The following is a 24,000-nucleotide window of genomic DNA, read 5'->3' as shown; positions in this document are numbered from 1 at the left end:
TCTTCCAGATTTTCTAAACACACAGACATGCATACACTTTAGTGCCATTCTTTGCTCCATCTTTCCCTTCTCTGGAAATTTATCTTTTGTTTGTCCGTTTTGTTTTGATTCAGAAACAGGGTCTTGCTCTGTCACCCAGGCTGGAGTGCAGGCTGAATTGGAGCTCACTGCAGCCTCCAATTCCTGGGCTCAAGCTATCCTCCTGCCTCAACCTCCTGAGTGGCTGGCATTACAGGCATGTGCCACCACACCTGGCTAGTTTAAAAAAAAAATGTTTAGAGCTGGGGCCTTGCTGTGTTGCCTAAACTGGTCCTGAACTCTTGGCCTCAAGGAATCCTCCTGCCTCGGCCTCCCAGAGTGTTGGGATTACAGATGTGAGCCACTGTGCCCAGCCTGGGAACTTAATGAGATTATCAGATGCAAAAATGTTTACCAATAGAGAAATTTGAAAACCAGGCAAAAGAAGGCATGGTTATATAATTGCGGAGAATTCATTCTGTGGGGCATTCAGCAGCCATTTAAAATACTTCCCTTGCCTAACATGAAAAGATTTCTCTAGGCTAGGCGTGGTGGCTCACATCTGTAATCCCAGCACTTTGGAAGGCCAAGGCAGGAGGATTGCTTGAGGCCTGGAACCCAAGACCAGCCTGGGCAACATAGCAAGACTCCATCTCTACAAAAAATTAGCTGGGCTTAGTGGCACACAGCTGGCACGCAGTCCCAGCTGCTTAAGAGGCTGAGGCAGGAGGATCACTTGAGCTCAGGTGGACAAGGCTGCAGTGAGCCGTGATAGCACCACTGCCCTCTAGCCTGGACGGCAGAGCTAGACCCTGTCTCTAAAATTAAAAAAAAGAATATGCCGCCGGGAGTGGTGGCTCATGCCTGTAATCCCAGCACTTTGGGAGGCTGAGGCGGGCGGATCACCTGAGGTCGGGAGTTCGAGACCAGCCTGACCAACATGGAGAAACCCCGTCTCTACTAAAAGTACAAAATTAGCCAGGCATGGTGACGCATGCCTGTAATCCCAGCTACTAGGGAGGCTGAGGCAGGAGAATTGCTTGAACCTGGAAGGCAGAGGTTGCGGTGAGCCAAGATCACGCCATTGCACTCCAGCCTGGGCAACAAAAGCAAAACTCTGTCTCAAAAAAAAAAAAAAAGAAGATGCCCCGATTTATCAAATGGGAAAACCAAGCTTCCAAATAGCACGTGCTGGCACCTGAGTCACAAGGCACAGGGTTCCAGGAGCAGTTCCCTGAGCTCCCTCCCAGGAGAAGCCCATGTAAGAGGCAACTCAGTCGCACATCTGTGATGGGAATTCCTGGTTCAGGATCTGCCAGAGAGTTTCAGCTTTTCTCTGGACAGGCCCCCACGATCCCTGAGCCCTTGATCTGTGGTCATCTGGACTTTCCTTGGTCCTCAACAGCTGAGGGGACACCTCCAGCTTCCCAGAGTCTTCCTCACCATGGGCCCAAAAGTAGACTTTGTGTACACCTCCAGGTTTCTATTTCATGTCAGACTCTTCCAAACTTCCTTCCAAATTTAGTGAAAGGCCGGGAATGGTGGCTCACGCCTGTAATTCCAACACTTTGGGAGGCTGAGATAGGCAGATCACTTCAGTTCAGGAGTTTGAGACCAGCCTGGCCAATGTGGTGAAACCCCATCTCTACTAAAAATACAAAAATTAGCTAGATGTGGTGGCGCACGACTGTAATCCCAGCTACTCGGGAGGCTGAGGCAGGAGAATCACTCGAACCCGGGAGGCGGAGGTTGCAGTGAGCCGAGATCACCCCACTGCTCTCTAGCCTGGCTAGAGCAAGGCTCTCCATCTTGGAAAAAAAAAAACAAAAAAACAAACTTAGGCCGGGCGCGGTGGCTCACGCTTGTAATCCCAGCACTTTGGGAGGCCGAGGCGGGCGGATCACGAGGTCAGGAGATCGAGACCACGGTGAAACCCCGTCTCTACTAAAAATACAAAAAAATTAGCCGGGCGTGGTGGCGGGCGCCTGTAGTCCCAGCTACTCGGAGAGGCTGAGGCAGGAGAATGGCGTGAACCCGGGAGGCGGAGCTTGCAGTGAGCCGAGATTGTGCCACTGCACTCCAGCCTGGGCGACAGAGCGAGACTCCGTCTCAAAAAAAAAAAAAAAAAAAAAAAAAAAAAAAAACCAAACTTATTGAAACTCTTCCAGCCATACCCTGTGGTGCTTTAACAAATCAAGACAAGCTTCTTATTTCTATAACCATAGAGAAAAAGCGCATGGCCCAGCAAGCACTGCGACAGTCACAAAGCTCAACTTTGATGGCAATGATGGTGTCAACGACTTTTCCATAATGCGTGTTATGAATTGTGTGCTTTGAAAAACACTGTCACGTCTGATGAAGTTCGGTGCCCCTGCGAGCCTGGGGCTCCACTCCAAGCTGGGCCCTGCTGGCTATGTGCCTCCTGCCTCCCACACCAGGTCCCTTGGCTGGCCTGTCCCTAGTGAGACCCGGGCTCACGCATGTAATCCCAACACTTTGGGAGGCGGAGGCAAGATGATTGCTTGAGCCCAGGAGTTCAAGACCAGCCTGGGCAACATAGCGAGACCTCGTCTCTACAAATAATTTTTTAGTTTGCCATGTGTGGTGGTGTGTCCCTGTGGTCCCAGCTACTTGGAAGGCTGAGGCAGAAGGATCATTTAAGCCTGGGTGGTTGAGGCTACATGAGCCGTGGTGGTACCACTGCATTCTAGCCTGGGCAACAGAGCAAAACTCCATCTCAAAAAAAATAGGGAGGGGTCCTAGTGAGACCCTGGTACCCACCCTGTCCCTGTCTTCCTCTTCAGGTGGCCATGCTGACTGTCATAGAGTGGCCAGTACCTCCAACACTAGCTACCCCTGAGGACCCTGCCCCGCTCTGGGGCCCCCCTCCTGCCCAGGGCAGCCCCGGAGACGGAGGCCTCCAGGGTGAGTGTCAGACTCAGACTCCCCTGTGGGAATGAGCAGTGGGTTGGGAATCGGGGAAGTGGGATTCTGGTCCCCACCCTGTCGCTGACACCCAACTTAACCCTCTAGTGGGCCTCAGTCTTCCCATTTCCCGTTTCTTAGACCCGCCTAAGAGGACCGTCTCCTGGGACTCCTGAATGCTGCAGTCCCTGGAGACCAAGCAGCCCCAGCAGACCCTGCCTGGAGGTCGGGGGGAGCTGGGAGTGGGGATTCTGGATGAGCCTCCCACCTCCAGGCCCAGCGGGGACACTGACCTCTGCCTACCCCCCCACCCCAGGGCTGCCAGGAGCCATAGAGAATGTGAGGGTCCCGCTGCTTCCCCGAAATGGTAGGTGCTGGTTGGGGGTCTGGGGCCAGGGTGGGGGTCAAGAGCAGATGTGGAGCTGCCAGTCTGATGTGCTTTACCCCCCAGACCAAGTCGGTGCTCGGGGGCTGCCTGGGCCCACCGGCCCCAAGGGAGATGCTGGCAGCCGGGGCCCAATGGGGATGAGAGGCCCACCAGGTGAGTGCCTGCAATGTTGCCCCACAGCTCCTCTGGCCATCCCCCCCACCAGGTGGGCCCTTCCCTGCTCCTGACATGGCCAGGATGACCTGGGCCCTTTCATCTACTTGCCTCTTCACTCAACACCCCACCAGGGAGTGCCCCGCCCATGCCTGGGCTCCATGAAATCCTCTCTTATGTTCACTGACCCACATTCCCTGGGCACCTACACTTAGCAGGCTCTGAGCTGGGCACTGGGTGGGGTCAGACATGTCCGTGCCCTTCTGGAGCTTCCATAGTGCTGGGTGCGGGGCTGGGCAGAGGAGAAGCAGCAATGCTTGCCCCATGTGACCAGGGTTTCTATGAGGGGTTTTGGGGGTTTGGGAGCCCCAAGGAAGGAAGACTCAGCCTGGACGAGGTGGAGGACTGGGCGCTGTGCTCATCCCCCTGTTAGACACCAGGTAGCCTAGGCCTGTGGACTCCAGGGCCCTCTCTCATGCCCACTGCTCCAGGCTGCCTTGTCCTGTCGCTCAAGGCCACCCTGGGCCTCCTTGCTTCCTGTATACCCACAAATCTGTGTGATTCCATTGCAGGTCCACAGGGCCCCCCAGGGAGCCCTGGCCAGGCTGGAGCTGTGGGCACCCCTGGAGAGAGGGGACCTCCTGGGCCACCAGGGCCTCCTGGGCCCCCTGGGCCCCCAGCCCCTGTTGGGCCACCCCATGCCCGGATCTCCCAGCATGGTGAGTCCCCCTGGGATCCCAGCAGGTGGAGGCAGGGGTGGAGTAGCCATCAGCACAGTGCCCACTACCGTCTGCCAGGTGCCTTCTGTGTGCCAGCCCTGCTCATGGTAGGCCACATGTGACCCAGTCCTCCAGCAGGCACCGTTGTCCTCCTGTGGTTACAGATGAGGAACACTGAGGACCAGACAGGGGAGGGGGCTTGCCAGGGTCCTACAGCCTGGGCATAGGGGAACGGCTTCAAACCCAGGCTGCCTCCAGAACCTGTGCTTAGAGCCACCGGGCATCAGGCCCTCCCGAGCCTTGGAATTGGCTGGAATCCAGTTCTCAGAGCACCGGGACGCAAAAGACCCGGCAGCAGGAAGCGAGCCCTGAACTCCCAAGGCCACAGGCCCGGCCCCTCCTCCAGGCCCTGACATGCATCCTTGGCTTCTTCCCTTTGGCAGCCCAGCCTGACCTGCCCATGGGCTGCCAGGGGTCAGAGTGTGGAGCGCCAGGTTTCAGCCTCTTCTCCACCGTGTTTTTGGTGCACAACCCAGCACACCATTCATTCATTCTGCCATCCCAGCATTCATTCCATCTCACTATCCATACGATGGGGACAATGACAGTGCCAGGCTCCCAGAGCTGCGTAACACCCATGTACAGCAGCCTGGCACACAGTAGGTGGTGGATAAATGGTATCTTTTATTGTCATTCCCATTTGACAGGTGACAGTACAGGCTCTGAAAAGTAGAGTGTTGCTGGATGTCACCAGCTAGATTGCAGTGGGGTTAGAACCCACATCTTCCTGCCTCCTGGTCTTGCGGGACCAACACTCTCCACACTCCTCACCCTGGAGCAGGTGCCCAGGTGGTACCAGCCATGCTGCAGGCTGCCCCATAGGGCAGTCCAAGCTGTCTTGGCAGAGGTGGCAGGTGAAGACTAACCACCCCACTCTACCCAGGTCTACTCACTCATCATCTTTGCTCACCCAGGAGACCCATTGCTATCCAACACCTTCACTGAGACCAACAACCACTGGCCCCAGGGACCCACTGGGCCTCCAGGCCCTCCAGGGCCCATGGGTAAGTTGAGTCCAGGCCAGGGGTAAAGGGTGAAGTTGGTAGATGGCAGAAGGAATAGGGTTTGTGGCTATCAGGAGGGAGCTGATTGGGGCACTTCCTGAGATTGTACTTTGTTCTGGCCCTTAGGACATCCTGTCTTTTTCCAGGTCCCCCTGGGCCTCCTGGCCCCACAGGTGTCCCTGGGAGTCCTGGACACATAGTGAGTAGTTCTCCTTGTACTCTCACCCATGTATCTGTCCATCTTGCCATCTATCCATACATCCATACATCTGTCCATCATCCACCCTTGTATCCATCTATCCATCCATCCATTCATCCTTCCATTCATTCATTCAACAAGTATTTATTGATCACATAATGTGCAAACTACCTTCCATAAATCTTATTCAATCCAAGTAATGAGAACCATTGATGGTTATCACCTAAGACCAAGAAAAGTGGAGATTCTTGTGCCAGCACATGGCAATGAGCTGTGGTGGGACTGACTCCAGGATCAGATCTTTTAACACTGAGCTGTATGAACTGACTGCTGTGTACTGGGTGTATGGTGAAGAACCCAGAGGCTTAGACCAAGCTTGAGGACCCTCCCCAACACCTCTGTTCCCAAACGCCTGCCCACTCCATCCTGCCCCAACATGAGGCTGAGGCCCTGTCTTGTTGCTCAGGGACCCCCAGGCCCCACTGGACCCAAAGGAATCTCTGGCCACCCAGGAGAGAAGGGCGAAAGAGTGAGTACCCAGGTGGCCCCAGGTGGGGGAATTCTGGGGAGTCCCGAGGGCCCCAGATCAGAGTCCTCAACAGCTGACACCATTCGTCTCCTCCCTCCTACACAGGGATTGCGTGGGGAGCCTGGCCCCCAAGGCTCTGCTGGGCAGCGGGTAAGTGTTGCTGTCTGTCCTGCAATCATCCCTGCAGGATCCTGTAGTCCCAGATTCCTCCTGTGACTCCATCCCCTGCAACCAGAGCTTCTGACCCTCCCTGTCTTGTCATTTATTCTCAGATGCTCCCTGTCTCTAAGACTCATTGTCCTCTTTGGATCAGGCTGCCTCTGTCTCTCTCACTCTGGCTCTCTGTTTCTCTATATCTCTCTCTTTCCCTCTGTATGTCTGTCTCTTTGACTCTATTTCATTTACACTCTATCTCTCCAATTCTGATTGTAGATCTGTTCATTTCTCTCTTTAATTTGGTCAATTTTGCTTTATGTATTTTGAGTCTTTGTTATTAGGTGCATTCATATTTAGTATTTTAATGTCTCCTTGGTCATTTTATCTTTATGAAATTAATATCTTTATCTCTGATAATACTTGTCTTGAATCTACTTTGTGTGCTTTTAATAGCACACCAGCTTTCTTACGCTTGGCATTTGTATATTATATCTTTTTTTATCCTTTTTTTTTTCAACCTGTAACTTTATATTTAAAGTGCATCATGGCTGGGTGTGGTGGCTCACACCTGTAATCCCAGCACTTTGGGAGGCCGAGGAAGGTGGATCGTTTGAGCTCAGGAGTTCAAGACCAGCTTGGGCAACATGCCAAAACTCTGTCTTTATGTAAAAATATGTATATAAATTTTATTAAATGTAAGAAAATGTGGGCCGGGTACAGTGGCTTACGCCTGTAATCCCAGCACTTTGGGGGGCCCAGACGGGTGGATCACCTGAGGTCAGAAGTTCAAGACCAGCCTGGTCAACGTGGTGAAACCCTGTCTCTACTAAATATACAAAAATTAGCTAGGAATGGTGGCAAGCACCTGTAATCCCAGCTACTCGGGAGGCTGAGGCAGGAGAATTGCTTGAACCTGGGAGGCAGAGGTTGCAGTGAGCTGAGATCACACCATTGCGCTCCAGCCTGGGCAATAAGAGCGAGACTTCATCTCAAAAAAAAAAAAAGTGCATCATATGACTTGGGTCTTGCTGTTTAAAAACAGTTTGACTGTTTAGTTAATTTACATTTAATGATATGTATAATTGATTAATTAATATGGTTCTGTTTAACCATCTTGCTGTTTATGTTCTATTTATTCTCTCTGTTTTGTGTTTCTTTTTTCCCTTTTCTTGTCTTCTTTTGGATTGAGTACTTTTTATGATTTCTTTTTTCTTTTTTAGAGACAGGGTTTCCCTATGTGCCTAGGCTGAACTCAAACTCCTGGGCACATGGTGAATGAAGTGCCTTAAGTGATCTTCCTGCCTCAGCCTCCCAAGTATCTGGGACTAGAGGTGTGCACCATTGTGCCTGACTTAAAATCTTCTCTTTCTAAAATTAATTTTCTTTCAAGAATTAAAGCTATTCTTGCATTCTTTTGATTAGAGTTAGCATGCTATATCTTTCTCCATCCCTTGACTTTTTTTTTTTTTTTTTTTTTGATACAGAGTCTTTCTCTGTCACCCAGGTTGGAGTGCAGTGGTGCAGTCATAGCTCACTGTAGCCTCAACCTCCCTGGCTCAGGCAATCCTCACACCTCAGCCTCCTGAGTAGCTGGGACCACAGGCATGTACCACCATGCCCAGTTAACTTCCATTCCTTTACAATTAATCTGTTTTGTGGTTATATTTAAGGTCAGTTTCTTGTAGACAACATACGATTAGGTCTTATTTTTTGGTCCATTCTAACAATCCTCATCTTTTAATTGCTCTATTTAGGCCACTGACATTTAAAGTGATTATTGAGGCCCAGCATAGTGGCCCACACCTGTAATTCCAGCACTTCAGGAGGCCAAGGCAGGAGGATCACTTGAAATCAGGAGTTTGAGACTAGAGTGGGCAACAAACTGAGACCAAAATTTTTCTATAAAACAAATTTAAAAATTGGCTGGACGTGGTAGTGTGCACCTGTAGATTCAGCTACCTGAGAGGCTGAGCTGGGAGGATTGCTTGAGCCTAGGAGTTGAAGGTGACAGTTATAATTGCTTTACTGCCTTCCAGCCTGAGTGACAGAACCAGACCTTGCCTCTAAAAAATAACTAAATAGTCTGTGCACAGTGGCTCACACCTGTAATCTCGGCACTTTGGGAGGTGGAGGCAGGTGGATCATCTGAGGTCAGGAGTTCGAGACCAGCCTGGCCAATATGGTGAAACCCCGTCTCTACTAAAAACACAAAAATTAGCCAGGTATGGTGGCGCACTCCTGTAATCCCAGCTACTCAGGAGGCTGAGGCAGGAGAATCGCTTGAACCTGGGAGGTGGAGGTTGCAGTGGGCCAAGATTGCGCCATTGCACTCCAGCCTGGGCGACAGAGTGAGGCTCCATCTCAAAAAAATAAATCAATCAGTAAAATAAAAAATAACTAAATAAATGAAGTGTTATTTATATAGTTGGGTTTACAGCTACCATGTTACTATTTTCTTTCTTTTTTTCTTTTTTTTATTTTTTGAGGCAGAGTCTTGCTCTGTCGCCCAGGCTGGAGTCTAGTGGCTCGATCTTGGCTCACTGCAAGCTCCGCCTCCTGGGTTCCAACAATTCTCCTGCCTCAGCCTCCCAAGTAGCTGGGACTACAGGCGCCTGCCACTACACCCGGCTAATTTTTGTATTTTTAGTAGAGATGGGGTTTCACCATCTTGGCCAGACTGGTCTTGAACTCCTAACTTTGTGATCCACTGGGCTTGGCCTCCCAAAGTGCTGGAATTACAAGTGTGAGCCACTGCTCCCAGCTACTATTTTCTATTTGTTTTCCTTGTTCTTTGTTCCTATTTTTGTCTGCCAGACTTTTTCTGCCTGTTTTTTGGCTTTATTTATTTACTTATTTATTTACTTATTTTCTTTTGAGATGGAGTCATGCTCTGTCACCCAGGCTGTAGTGCAGTGATGCGATCTCTGCTACTGCAACCTCTGCCTCCCGGGTTCAAGCAATTCTCTGCCTCAGCCTCCTGAATAGCTGGGACTACAGGCACCCGCCACCCTGCCTGGCTAATTTTTGTATTTTTAGTAGAGACAGGGTTTCACCATGTTGGCCAGACTGGTCTCGAACTCCTGACCTCAGGTGATCCACCCACCTCGGCCTCTCAGAGTGCTGGGGTTACAGGCATGAGCCACCATGCCCGGCCATGCTCCTCCTTTCTTTATGTAAAATCTGAGTTTCTGGCCGGGTGCAGTGGCTCACGCCTATAATCCCAGCGCTTTGGGAGGCCGAGGCAGGCAGATCATGAGGTCAGGAGATGGAGACCATCCTGGTGAACACTGTGAAACTCTGTCTCTACTAAAAATACAAAAAAAAAGTAGCCAGTCATGGTGGCAGGCGCCTGTAGTCCCAGCTACTTGGGAGGCTGAGGCAGGATAATGGCATGAACCCAGGGGACGGAGCTTGCAGTGAGTGGAGATCGTGCCACTGCACTCCATCCTGGGCAACAGAGCGAGACTCCGTTTCAAAAAAAAAATAAAAATCTGAGTTTCTGACATATAATTTTTGTCCTCTCTGAAGAACTACTTTTATTTTTTCCCAGTTGGCTTTATTTGTGATTCTAGAATCGGGCAACACTTTATTCCATAAAATAAAATAAGTGCTCCGCTGAAGAACTTCTTTTAATGTTTCCTACCAGGCAGGTCTACTGACAAAATTTCCCTCACTTTTTGTTTGTCTGAGAGTCGTCATTTCCCTTTCATGTATGAAGGATAATTTTTCAGGGCAAAGAATTCTAGGTTGGTCGGGCCGGGCGCAGTGACTCACGCCTGTAATCCCAGCACTTTGGGAGGCCGAGGCGGGCGGATCACCTGAGGTCGGGAGTTCAAGACCAGCCTGACCAACACGGAGAAACACTGTCTCTACTAAAAATACAAAATTAGCCGGGCGTGGTGGCACATGCCTATAATCCCAGCTACTAGGGAGGCTGAGGCAGGAGAATCGCTTGAACCTGGGAGGCGGAGGTTGCGGTGAGCCGAGATCGTGCCATTGCACTCCAGCCTGGGCAACAAGAGTGAAACTCCGTCTCAAAAAAAAAAAAAAAAAAAAAGAATTCTAGGTTGATGTGTTTTTTCCTCTCAATGCTTGGTATATTACTCTCTGCTCTCTTGCTTGCATGGTTTCTGCAGAGCTGGATGTAATTCTTATTGTTGCTCCTCTGCAAGAAAGATATTTTTTTCCCTCTGTTTTCTCTTCAGTATTTTTTTATCTTTGATTCTCTGAAGTTTTTTAAAAAATTATTATTATTATTATTATTATTATTATTATTATTAGAGACAAGGTCATACCCTGTCACCCAGGCTTGTGGGCTTAAGGGATCCTCCCGCTTCCACCTCTTGAGTAGCTGGGACTACTGTCACGTGCCACACCTGGCTAATTTTTTTTTCTTTTTTTGAGATGAAATCTCACTCTTGTCCCCAAGGCTGGAGTGCAATGGTGCAATCTTGGCTCACTGCAACCTCCGCTTCCTGGGTTCAAGCTATTCTTCTGCCTCAGCCTCCCAAATAGGTGGGATTACAGGTGCCTGCCATCACGCCCGGCTAATTTTTTGTTTTTTTAGTAGAGACAGGGTTTCACCATGTTGGCCAGGCTGGTCTCAAAACTTCTGACCTCAGGTGATCCGCCCACCTCGGCCTCCCAAAGTGGTGGGATTACAGGCGTAAGCCACCACACCCGGCCATTTTTTTTTTTTTTTTTTTTTACTTCTAGAAGCAAGGTCTCACTATGTTGCCAAGGCTGGTCTTTCTGACCTCTAGTGATCCTCTTGCCTTGGCCTCCCAAAGTGCTGGGTTTACAGGTGTGAGCCACTGCACCCAGCCTGATTTTCTGAAATTTGGATATGATATGCCTACTTGTCATTTCTTGGCATTTATCCTATATGGTGTTCCCTTATCTTCCTAGATCTGTGGTTTGGTGTCTGACATTTTTGGGGGGAGAATTCTGTCAGTATTACTTCAAATATTGCTTGTGTTTCTTTCTTTTTTCCTTCTGGTATTCCATTATGCATATTTACATCTTTTGTAGTTGTCCCACAGTTCTTGGATATTCTGTTCTATTGTTTCAGCCTTTTTTTCTCTTTGCATTTCAGTTTTGAAAGTTTCCATTGAATTATCATCAGGCTTAGAGATTCTTTCCTCAGCCATGTCCAGTCCACGAATAAGCCTATCAAAGGCATTCTTTATTTCTGTTACAGTGCTTTTTATATCTACCACTTATTTTTAATTATTTCTTAGAATATCTTTTTTTTTCTTTTTTTTAATATTTTTTTAAATGTAGAGGCAGGGTTTTACCATGTTACCCAGGCTGGTCTCAAACTCCTGAGTTTAAGCAGTCTACCCACCTCAGCCTCCCAAAGTGTTGGGATTACAGGCATGAGCCACCACGCCCAGACCTTTCTTAGAATTTCCATCTCTCTGCTTATAATCCATCTCTTCTTGTATGTTGTCTACTTTTTCCATTAATTCCCTTAGCATGTTAATCGTAGATTTTTAAAATTCCTGGCCTGATAATCTGAACATTTCTGCCATAACTGATGCTGGTTCTGATGTTTGTTGAATCTCTTCAAACTGTGTTTTTGCCTTTTAGTATGCCTTGTAATTTTTCACTGGAAAGTAGACATAATGTACTGTGCAAAAGAACTGCAGTAGATAGGTCTTTAGTAATGTAGTGAGAAGGTATAGGGGGAAGGGAAGTGTTCTGGAGTCCTATGATTAGATCTCAGTCTTTTTTATTTTTTTGAGACAGAGTCTCACTCTGTCTCCCAGGCACTGGAGTGCAGTGGCTCGATCTTGGCTCACTGCAACCTCCGCCTCCTGTGTTCAAGTGATTCTCGTGCGTCAACCTCCCAAGCGGCTGGGACTACAGGCGCCTGCCACCACACCCAGCTAATCAACCTCCCAAGCAGCTGGGACTACAGGTGCCTGCCACCACACCCAGCTAATTTTTTTGTATTTTAGTAGAGATGAGCTTTTACCATGTTGGCCAGGCTAGTCTTGAACTCCTGAGCTCAGGCAGTCCACGCATCTTGGCCTCCCAAAGTGCTAGGATTGTAGGTGTGAGCCACTGCGCCCGGCCTAGATCTCAGTTTTTAGATGAGCTTGTGCCCTTGGACTGTGAACTTCACCAGTGTGTCTCAGTTGTTGTTGTTTTGTTTTGTTTTGTTTTGTTTTTGTTTGGGGGTTGTTTTGCCCCTTAGGTGGGACAGGTTGTCTAGAGGGGGTTAGAGTTGGATATTTCCCTTCTTTCATGTGGAAACTAGAGGGAGCTGGAAGTAGGTATTTCACTTCCTCCAGGTTGGTTAGTGTTGGGAGAAAAGCTGAGTATTGGGAGGGAAGCTGAGGCAGGGCTTGCATGTCTGACATAACGTAAAAGAGCCTTGGAACATGTCTGGGGTCTAGGGTCAAGAAACCCTCGTGGCCTTTGGAACACCAAACTCTGTGCTAAAGGGTGGAAGGCTACCCTGCCGCACCGTAATCTAAGCCCAGGGCATAAAACCCCTCGTGACTTGGATTTAATCCAGGGCTGAGGGCATAAAACCCCTCGTGGCCTCTGGAATGTGTCTAGACTTGCTGACTCCTTGCTTCTAGCACTCGCATTACCTCAAGTAGCAGAACATGTTCCATATGCTTCAAAGAAAATGCTAAACTGTCACAGCTGTAAATCATGCGCTTGATGCATTGCATTCTCTCAAACCCCACATCCTTGCCACCTGTTTCTTTGTTTGATCACCAGTAAATGGGTGGGCTCCCAGAACTCGGGGCCTTCACAGCCTCCAATACTCGTGTTGGCCCCCTGGACCAACTTTCTCTCTCAAACTGTCTTTTCTCCTTCCTTTGACTCTGCCGGACTTTGTCGCCCCCATGACCTGGTGTTGGGTCCGATCACCCCAACAGGTTAGGCTCTGGTAAAGTAGTTTCTCCTGAGGCAGGCTTTGTTCAGAACAGAATGCTTTGGTCTATTTCAAAATGGTGCCTTCTCTCCTCTCCCTGCTGGAAGGACAAGGGCATTTTTCTCTGATATTCACTGTGAGGGCCTTGTAGAGCTCCTTGGGGTAAAACTCAGCAAAGGAGGGATGTGGGCCTATGACTGGGTCCCCCTGGAGTTTTTAACCCTAAGACTTGTCTACACTGAGCCTCCAGAAGTTCATCAATTACAGTTTAGGTTTTCCTACCCTGGCCCTGGTTCCTCTGGAGGCTTGGGCTTGTGGGTTTCTGCTTTAGTAAGTTGTGATAGTCTGGATTTGCCTCTCCAGCTTTGGGGGCAGTGGTTTGCCTATGGTCTCACTTCTCCAACAGATCTAAGAAGAGTTGTTGATTTTTCAGTTTTTTTCAACTTTCCACTTATTGTTAAGATGGAATGATAACTTCTAAGGTCCTTTTTTTTTTTCCGAGATGACTCTCACCCTTGTCCTCTAGGCTGGAGTGCAATGGTGTGATCTCGGCTCACTGCAACCTCCACCTCCCAGGTTCAAGCGATTCTCCTGCCTTAGCCTCCAGAATAGCTGGGATTACAGGCACCTGCCACCACGCCCAGCTAATTTTTGTATTTTTAGTAGAGACGGCAGAGTTTCACCATGTTGGTCAGGCTGGTCTCGAACTCCTGACCTCAGATGATCCGCCCACCTCGGCCTCCCAAAGTGCTGGGATTACAGGCATGAGCTACCGCACCCAGCCAACAACTTCTAACCTCTTTACGTGCCAGGTTGGAACCCAGAAGTCTGTTTTGTTTTGTTTTTAAGTCAAATTTGAAAAAAAATGGTCAACATTTCCTCAAACATTTTTTTCTGTTTCTGCTCTCTAGTATGTCCTTCTGGAACTTCACTGATTTTCTCCCATGAGTCACTGAAGTTCTGTTAGTTTTTTAAACAATCTTTGTCTCTCTATGCTTTATATTTCTTTATTTTACTTTTTCGAGATAGGGTCTTGCTCTGTCGCCCAGGCTGGAGTGCAATGGCGAGACCACAGCTCACTGCAGTCTTCAGCTCCTAGGCTCAAGCAATCCTCCCACCTCAGCCTCCTGAGTAGCTGGGACTATAGGTGCACACCACCATACCTGGCTTGTTTTTTTGTTTGGTTTTTGTTTTTTCATTTTTAGTAGAAATGGGGTTGCTCAGGTTGGCCCCAAAGTCCTGGCCTCAAGCTATCCTCCCACCTTGGCCTCCCAAAGTGCTAGGATTACAGGCTCTCTCTGTACTTTAGTTTAAATTATTCCATTGATTATTCCAATCAACCTATGTTCAAGTTGATTAATTACTTCTTCTGTTGTGTCCAATCTTATGTTAATTTCATCTGATAATTTTCTATTTCCGGTATTATCATTTTCACTTCCAGGATTTCCATTTGATTCTTTTTTATAATTTATATATCTCTCCAAAAATTCTCCATCTTATCACCCATGATATCAATTTCAGTAGATTCTTTAACATATTAATCATAGATATTTTAAACTCCTTTGCTAATTCTAACATCTAGGTCGGCTGTGGATCTATTTCTGTTGACTGATTTTTCTCTTGAATATAGGTCACATTTTCCTGTGTCTTTACATCTAGTAATTTTTTGTTGCACACTGGACAAAGTAGATAATATGTTGAAAAGACTCTAAATTCTGTTATCTCCTGAAGAGTATTGAGTTTTATTCTAGAACAGTTAAATTATTGATGGGTCATCTTGCTCTTTTAGAGGCTTAGTTGTAGGTTTTATCAGAGAGAATATCTGGTTTTGCTCTTAGTCCTAGGAAAAATCCCTTAATCCTGAGATAGGGTCTTTCTTCCTAAGTCATGGCTGTTCTAGAGTTTCATTAGAAAGCTTTAGGTGTTCACAAGCACCTCTAACTTGGTTGGACTTGAACTCTAAACTCTGTCTCCTATATGATGGGCAATTTTTGACATCTTTAGTCAGTTCTACCAATCTGTTGGTTCTCCCCCTCTGGGCTCCTTGGAGTATTGCCCTGTGATTGGGCAATCCAGGGACCATCCAAGCGTCAGAAAGGAACATTTATGCAGATTTAGTTCCTCCACTTGTAGCTCCCTGCTTCCCAGTATTTCTCATCAATTTCTTGCTTCTCTGGCAACCTCAACCTCTGACTCCTCAGGCCAATACAACTGAAACTTTCTGCTTGAGCTGTTTTGCCAGGCTGATAGGGCTGGGGTGCACCCTCTGAGGAAAAGCTGTAAATATATGGATTTTACCCAATGCCATTCCGTTCTTTTAAAGGTTGAATATTCCCCAGTTTCTGTCTGCTTTTTAGTACTTCCCATTGCCTTCAAACAGTTGGTTTTTGCTTTGTATCCAATACAAGCTAGTTTCTGTTTCTCTAAGTTTCTCTCCCTCTCCCCCCTCTTTTTCCTCCCTCTTTTTTTCCTTCCCTTTGTCTCCTTCCCTTCCTCACTGCTGCTATCTCTGTCTCTCCTTGCAGGGGGAACCTGGCCCTAAGGGAGACCCTGGTGAGAAGAGCCACTGGGTAAGCTCTGGCCTGGCACTGGCCTCTCCCTGCCTTCTCAGCCCTATGTGCTCAAGAGAGTATTCTCTCCCCAGGAGGCCCTTGGAGTGGGAGCATCCCATCCACATCCCCACTACAGCCTGGTCTCCCAGGCAGGAGCCTTGGCAATTCTCAGCCCCAACTCCTTCCCCCATCTTGTTGCTCCCAACCGGGCAGGGCCAGCCCTATCAGCAGACCCCATGCCTTCTGTCTCAGTCTCTGTCCCTGTCTCCACCTTCCCTCTGTGGCCTTTCCAGGCCAGGGTGGCTCTGCCTGTTCCTCCTGGGTGGTTTGGGCTGACCCAGGCCAGACTGCATCCCCTGCCTCCATAGCCCCCTCCCAGCAATGGCTTAGCTTGCTCCCTTGTCTGCAGAACAAAGGGAAGAATGAAGACAATATCTACACAGGAGAGTGGGATAGAGGACCTAGGAAAGGGGCCTAGAAATGATGAGGTACATAAGAGCCACGTGATAAAAAGGACGGGGAACTAGATACCATGATACGCATCGGAAATTCATTGAGCCTGTGAAGAGACGCCTCGAAACTGCTATGTACACGTTCAACATGGTTAATGAGGCCAGGTGACCTAGACTCCTCTATACTTAAAGGACCTATAGTTTACACAAGGTCCTAGACACCATCACATACATAGGAGACCCATGATAGATGAGAAGAGAAGCCTAGAAACTCTCACATATACAGGAGACAGAGTAAATGAGAAGGGGACAAGAAGGGGGAACTAGAAACCACACACCCCAAAATCTCATGATTAATGTGGGGTCCTAGAAACCTTCACCATCGTCCGGGATGCTGTGGCTCCTACCTGTAATCCCAGCACTCTTGGAGGCCAAGGCAGGTGGATAACTTGAGGTCAGGAGTTTGAGACCAGCCTGGCCAACGTGGCAAAACCCCCATCTCTAAAATACAAAAAAAAAAAAAAAATACAAAAATACAAAATTAGCCTTAAAGTTTTGGGCTAAAAATACAAAAATTAGCTGGACATGGTGGTACACACCTGTAGTCCTAGCTATTCAGGGGGCTGAGGCAGGGGAATCACTTGAACCCAGGAGGCAGAGGTTGCAGTGAGCTGAGATCATGCCACTGCACTCAAGCCTGGGCGACAGAACGAGACTCTGTCTCAAAAAAAAAAAAAAAAAGAAAAGAAAAGAGACCTTCACAATCATTGAAGATCATTGCAGGGGAGGGATTTTCGGGTTAGGACCTAGAAATCTACTCACCCAAGAGACGTGGGGGAAAGATGAGGACCCTAAAATATACCATACCCAAAAGCCCCACGACACGGGGATCTGAAAACCATCACTGACAGGTGAGACATCTGGAAAATGGACAGAGTGGAGGCAGACACTCCTTCAGGAGAGAGAGACTAGGACGCTCTTTTTGGGGGGTGGGATTGTGACTCCCCCTCCACATGCAGTCTGGCTGGGACACCCTACTTCCTGGCAGTCACAAGTTAGTGAGGATGTGGGTGGCACCCAGTGCCTGCCTTGCCCTCTCAGTTCTTGATTGTGGGGTCAGTGATGGATACAGCCGTGGGAGCCCCCTACCCTGCACGAGTCTTCCCCTGTGTCTGCCCATGACTTCTGGGGCCCTGCTACCTCTCCAGTTAGCCTCTACTGGCCCCTGCTGCCCTGAATCTTCTCCTACCCCATGCCCATCCTCCATAGCTCCAGAGTCTCATAATACTGCCAGTATGGACATGAGCTGAGCTGGGATCAGATAGACCCATGCAAGCCTGGCTCTCTGCCTCCCCTAGGCTACTTGCTGGCCTCTCCCAGAGGCCCTTGGTCTGAGAACACATTTACCACCCAGCCCAGGAGGGGTCGGAGAGATTGGGCAGTCCTGTCCCTTCATGAGAACCCCCGGCAGGATGCCCTGGCCACCCTAGACCAGTCCTTGAACCCAGAACCACCTGTGGGCTCCCCGCAAGAGGTAGCAGGGCCCCTGCCCACCCACCTTCCTGCACCTCTTCTACCTGCACTTCTGCCCCTGCTTGCTGCTTGCCTGGGAGGGGACCCGCTGGGCTGGGGGCTGCATGAGGCTTTGGGGGCTGGGGGAACAGCTCTGTTGGGGACAGGTGGGAATGAGGTTCAGTGCTGACAAGGTCCGCGAGGGCTCCTATGTACACTTCCCCAACCAACTCCCTTAGTGCAGCTTGCAGACGCGTTCTGGCTGTGGCCCAGCAGTGACACCTAGTGGTCATAATAGTGCACTGCAGGAACTGGAGTGACTGCGCTGGGCCCACCCACCTGGGTCAAAGCTCTCACCCCTTATTCATACAGGGAAACTGAGGCCCGACTCTGCAGAGAGAATCCTTGGCAGAGCGGGAACTGGAGCTCTGACTTTTAAGCTCCTAGGGCCAGAGAACCAGCTACCATTCCCCAAGCATCTCCTCCATAGGCACCAGACCTGGGGCTGGGCACTGTGGACACAGGTGCAATTCAGACACAGTTCCCACCCTCAGGGTGGTCACAGTGAGGTGGGGGAAAAAAGACCTATAATCAGCAGCTACAGGACTGTCAACTTTATAAACACTTTACACTTTAGCATCCTCCCGGAGGAGCCAGGTGAAGCCTGAAAGGTGCATTAACCAGGCACGGGGTGTCCAGGCAGAGGCGAGGGTACAACAGGTGCAAAGGCCCTGTGGCAAGAGGGAGCCTTGGATATTTGAGGAGCTGCAAATATGGAGTGGCACTGTGACAGGTAGAGAGTGGAACAGAGGCCAAAGAGGCCTTCAGGATGTAGGAGGCCACGTTCAGGAATTTGGACTTTGTTCTAGGGCAGTGGGGAGGCATTGAAGGCTCTAGAAGCAGGGGAGTAATGTGCTCAGGTTTTTTTTATTTGCAAAAAATCCCTCTGATTGCCATGGCGAATGGATGGGAGAAGCAGAAAGACAGTAGGTAGGGGGCTGTCATGGTCATCCTGGTGAGAGACTGAGCCGGGCAGGGGTGGGAGCCAGTGAGGACAGACAGCCATCGATGGACCAAATTTCACTTGTGTGCTGGTCTGGCTGCAAAAGGGAGTGAGGAGTCAAGGGAGACTTAAAATAGCAAAAGAGAACCAGGAGAAGCAAGCAGGCTGAGTTTTGTCTGTGGACCAACGGGAGGAGTCTGTGTTACAGCCAAGTGGGGGTGTCCAGCAGGCCCAGACACTTAGATCCGGAATGCAGAGGGCAGGCCAGGCTGAAGGAGACTGGGTTGTCATCAGTGCAAACATCAGGCCACCTGGTCTGAGGGAGTTCCAAACAGTGGATTTTAAAAACACTTTTCCCCAGATTTTTCTTTTTAATTTTATGTTTTAAAAAATACAGACAAGATCTCACAATGTTTCCCAGGCTGGTCTCAAACTCCTGGCCTCAAGTGATCCTCCCACCTCAGCCTCCCAAGGTGTTGGGATTACAAGTGTGAGCCACTGCACCTGGCCTCCTCAATATTTTTATTTGTTTATTTTTATTTTATTTTTTTCCTTTTTTATTCAGACAGAGTCTCTATTGCCCAGGCTGGAGTGCAACAGCTCAATCTCAGCTCACTGCAACCTCTGTCTCCTGGGTTCAAGCAATTCTCGTGCCTCAGCCACCTGAGTAGCTGGGACTCTGTGGCCATGCCTGGCTAATTTTTGTATTTTTAGTAGAGATGGGGTTGCGCCACGTTGGCCAGGCTGGTCTTGAACTCCGGGCCTCACGTGATCCACCCGCGTCGGCCTCCCAAAGTGCTAGGATTACAGGTGTGAGCCACTGCACCCAGCCATTTTGCATTTTGATATACAGAAAAGTTGGTACAATGAATGTCATTCTGCCCTTCCTGTAGATGGACCAATTATTGGTACAGCCATGTGTCACTTAATGATGGGGATATGTCCTGGAAAAAATGCCGTTAGGTGATTTTGTTGTGGCATGAGCATCATACAATGTACATACACAAACCTAGATGGGATAGCCTATAACACACCTCAGCTGTATGGTGTAGCCAATTTATCCCAGGCTACAAACCTAAACAGCATGTTACTATGCTAAATATTGCAGACAACTGCAACACAATCGTAAGTATTTGTATATCTAAACATAGAAAAGGCACAGTAAAAATACACCATAAAAGGTTTTTGGAGTTTTTTGTTTGTTTGTTTTTTTAGGACAAAATCTTGCTCTGTCGCCCAGGCTGGAGTGCAGTGGTGTGATTTCGGCTCACTGCAACCTCCATCTCCAGGTTCAAGCGATTCTCTTGCCTCAGCCTCTTGGGTAGCTGGGATTACAAGCATGGGCCACCATGCCCAGCTAATTTTTTGTATTTTTAGTAGAGACGGGGTTTCACCATGTTGGCCAGGCTGGTCTCAAACTCCTGACCTCAAGTGATCTGCCCACCTCAGCCTCCCAAAGTGCTGGAATTACAGGCACGAGCCACCACGCTGGTGAAATTATTATTTTTTTTACTTTTTTTTTTTTTTTGAGACAGAGTCTTGCTATGTCTCAAGAAAAGTGCAGTGGAGTACAGTGGCTCGATCTCGGCTCACTGCAACCTCCGCCTCCTGGGTTCAAGCAATTATCATTGCCTCAGCCTCCCAAGTAGCTGGGACTACAGGTGAACGCCACAATGCCCAGCTAAATTTTTGTATTTTTAGTAGAGACGGGGTTTCACCATGTTGGCTGGCCAGACTGGTCTCAAACTCATGACTTCAAGTGATCCGCCTGCTTCGGTCTCCCAAAGTGCTAGGATTCCAGGTGTGAGCCACCGTGCCTGGCCCTTTTTTTTTTTTTTTTTCACTTTTTAAATGTTTTTGCTAAAAACTAAGACACAAACACATACGTTAGCCTAGGCCTACACAGGGTCAGGATCATCAATATCACTGTCTCCATGTCCACCTCTTGTCCTACTGGAAGGTCTTCTGGGCAGTAACATGCATGGAGCTGTCATCTCCTGTGATAACAATGCCTTCTTCTGGAATACCTCCTGAAGAACCTGCCTGAAGCTATTTTACAGCTTAACTGTTTTTTAAATAAGTAGAAGGAGTACACTCTAAAATAACAATTTAAAGTATAGTATATGACCAGGTGCAGTGGCTCACATCTATAATCCCAGCACTTTGGGAGGCCAAGGCAGGAGGATCACTTGAGCCCAGGAGTTCCAGACTAACCTAGGCAGCATAGCGACACCGTGTCTGTACAAATAAAAAAATTAGCTGGGTATGATGGCACGTGCCTGTGGTCCCAGGTACTTGGGAGGCTAAGGTGGGAGGATCGCTTGAGCCGGGGAAGCCTAGGCTGCAGTAAGACGAGATCACGCCACTGCACTCCAACCTGGGCGACAGAGCAAGACTCTGTCTCAAAAATAAATAAGTAAATAAGTAAAATATAGTAAATACTAGGCAATAGGAATTTTTTGGCTCCATTATAATCCTGTGAGACCACCGTGGAGATATGCAATCCATCGTTGACTGAAACATCATTACGTGACGTATGACTGTATTGAGCCACAATGTTTCTGTCATTCTCTCTTATATATTTACAGATCTTTTTTTCAAATTCATTTAAAAATAAGCTGCAAAACCCAGCCACATTTCCCCTAGCATTGCAGTGTGCACCGTGAATGAATATGGACATTCTCCCACATAACCACAATACCATCGTCATACTACTTAAGAAAGCTAACATTTATTTAGCAAAATTATGCCATTAAATATGTGACTTACCTGTAAATTTTACCAGTTGTCCCCAGATGGCTTTTCTTTTTTTTTCTTTTTTTTTTTTTTTTTTGAGATGGAGTCTCTGTCACCCAGGCTGGAGCACCAGGACGGAGTCTCTGTCACCCAGGCTGGAGTGCAGTGGCGTCATCTCAGCTCACTACAACCTCCGCCTTCCAGGTTCAAGCCATTCTCCTGCCTCCAACTCCTGAGTAGCTGGGATTACAGGCACGCACGCACACCACCATGCCTGGCTAATTTTTGTATTTTTAGTAAAGACAGGGTTTCACCATGTTGGCCAGGCTGATCTCAAACTCCTGACCTCAGGTGATCCGGCCATCTCAGCCTCCCAAAGCGCTGGGATTACAGGTGTGAGCCACTGCGCCTGACCCCTAAAATACCTTTATTTATTTATTTATTTATTTATTTATTTATTTATTTTTGAGATGGAGTTTCACTCTCGTCGCCCAGGCTGGAGTGCCATGGTGCAATCTCTGCTCACTGCAACCTCTGCCTCCCGGGTTCAAGCGATTCTTCTGTCTCAGCCTCCCATGTAGCTGGGATTGCAGGTGCCTGCCACCATGCCTGGCTAATTTTTGTATTTTGAGTAGAGACGATGTTTCACCATGTTGGCCAGGCTGATCTCAAACTCCTGATCTCAGTTGATCTGCCCACCTCAGCCTCCCAAAGTGCTGAGATTACAGGTGTGAGCCACCACGCCTGGCCCCCAAAATGCCTTTTAAAGCTCTTTTTTTCCAAAGTCCAAGATCTGGCTGGGCAAGGTGCCTCATGCCTATAATCCCAGCACTTTGGGAAGCCAAGGTGGGAGGCTCTTTTGAGCCCAAGAGTTTGAGACCAGCTTGGGCAACATAGGGAGACACCTGTCTCTACAAAAAAAAAAAAAATTTTTTTTTTCAATTAGCTGGGTGTGGTGGTGCACACCTGTAGTCCCAGCTACTTGACAGGCTGAGACGGGAGGATTATTTGAGTCCTGAAAGTCAAGGCTACAGTGAGCCATGATCACACCACTGCACTCCAGCCTGGGCAACAGAGCAAGACCTTGTCTCAATCAATCAATCAATCAATAAAGTCCAAAATATAATCAAGGTTCTCACACACTGCGTTTGGTTGTCACATTTCTTGTCTCTTTTAACTTAGAACAGAACTCCTGCCTTTTTCTTCTTCTCTTGACTTTGTCTTTGTGTGAATGTCCCACAATTTAAATTCGTCTGATTGTTTCTTCATGATGAGATGCAGGCTAAATACTCTTGGCAGGGGCACCTGTGGTGCCTTTTATTATACCTCGTTAGGAAGCTCATGATGTCAGCTTGTCCCATTGTCCATGCCAGGAATGGCTTAATGGAATTTTTTTTTAATCTTTTTTTTTCTTTTTTTAATTTGAGACAGAGTCTTGCTCTGTTGCCCAGGCTGGAGTGCAATGGCGTGATCTCGGCTCACTGCAACCTCTGCCTCTCGAGTTCAAGTGATTCTCCCGCCTCAGCCTCCAGAGTGGCTGGGATTACAGGCATGCGCCACCACACCCGGCTAATTTTTTTTTTTTTTTTTTTTTTCTAGTAGTAGAGACAGGGTTTTTCCATGTTGGCCAGACTGGTCTCAAACTCCTGACCTCAGGTGATCCATCCGCTTAGGCCTCCCAAAGTGCTGGAATTACAGGCCTGAGCCACTGAACTCAGCCTGGAATTTTTTAAGATCTTTTTTTATTTTTTATTTTTTGAGATAGGGTCTTGCTGTGTTGCCCAGGCTGGAGTGCTATGGCATGATCATGACTCACTGCAGCCTCGACCTCAGGGGCCCAAGCCACCCTCCCACCTCAGCCTCCCAAAGTACTGGAATTACAGGTACACACCACCACGCCTGGCTAATTTTTTAATTTTTTCTTTTTTTGAGACAGGGTCTCTGTCGCCCTGGCTGGAGTGCAGTGGTACGATCCCGGCCCAGTGCAGCCTCAGCCTCCTGGGCATCCATCCTCCCACCTCAGCCTCCCAAGTAGCCAGGACTACAGGCGCACACCACCATGCCTGGCTAATTTTTATATTTTTAGTAGAGATGGGATTTTGTCATGTTGGCTAGGCTGGTCTGGAACTCCTGAGCTCAAGCAGTCCACCCACCTCAGCCTCCCAGAGTGCAGAGTGCTGGGATTACAGACGTGAGCCACTGCATCTGGCCATTTTTTTTTTTTTTTTTTTTTTAGAGACGGGGTCTCACTATGTTGCCCTGGCTGGGCTCAAGTGAGCCTCCCACCTTGGCCACTTAAAGTGCTGGGATTACAGATGTGAGCCACCATGCCAGGTCCCCCGGCTTTTTTTGAGACATGGTCTTGCTATGTCACCCATCGTGGAGTGCAGTGGCACAATCATAGCTCACTGTAGCCTCAAACTCTTGTGCTCAAGTGAACCTCCCACCTCAGCCTCCACAGTAGCTAGAACTACAGGTGTGTGCCACCACACCCAAATAATTTTTTTTTCTTTTTTTTGAGATGCAGTCTCCCTCCGTCACCCAGGCTGGAGTACAGTGGTGTGATCTCAACTCACTGCAACCTCTGTCTCCTGGGCTCAAGTGATTCTCCTGCCTCAGCCTCCCAAGTAGCTGGGACTATAGGTGCACACCACCACGCTCGGCTAATTTTTGTATTTTTAGTGGAGATGGGGTTTCAC

At 48.5% G+C, this 24,000-nt stretch overlaps 1 protein-coding gene across 8 annotated transcripts in view; it reads left to right on the top strand.

The window, feature by feature from the left end:
- The window catches only part of EMID1 (EMI domain containing 1), a 55,273-nt gene that overhangs the window by 23,557 nt on the left and 7,716 nt on the right, over window positions 1-24,000 (top strand). For 5 of the 8 annotated variants that reach the window (XR_008652723.2, XM_055254400.2, XM_055254399.2 and 2 more), the window contains 9 exons: window positions 2,823-2,943; window positions 3,260-3,310; window positions 3,395-3,484; window positions 4,057-4,203; window positions 5,178-5,267; window positions 5,414-5,466; window positions 5,933-5,995; window positions 6,101-6,145; window positions 15,572-15,616. Coding sequence is in view for 7 of the 8 variants with exons in the window: in XM_055254400.2 (XP_055110375.2) it covers window positions 2,823-2,943; window positions 3,260-3,310; window positions 3,395-3,484; window positions 4,057-4,203; window positions 5,178-5,267; window positions 5,414-5,466; window positions 5,933-5,995; window positions 6,101-6,145; window positions 15,572-15,616 (705 nt within the window). In the remaining variant the exon portion in view is untranslated. The remainder of the gene's footprint in view (window positions 1-2,822; window positions 2,944-3,259; window positions 3,311-3,394; window positions 3,485-4,056; window positions 4,204-5,177; window positions 5,268-5,413; window positions 5,467-5,932; window positions 5,996-6,100; window positions 6,146-15,571; window positions 15,617-24,000) is intronic. The other 3 variants (XM_055254398.2, XM_055254396.2, XM_055254397.2) reach the window with 1 other exon arrangement.

This window comes from Symphalangus syndactylus, chromosome 18 (genome assembly GCF_028878055.3).
Source record: "Symphalangus syndactylus isolate Jambi chromosome 18, NHGRI_mSymSyn1-v2.1_pri, whole genome shotgun sequence".
Taxonomy (NCBI): Eukaryota; Metazoa; Chordata; class Mammalia; order Primates; family Hylobatidae; genus Symphalangus; species Symphalangus syndactylus.
This window is presented reverse-complemented; position numbering and strand designations above follow the sequence as displayed.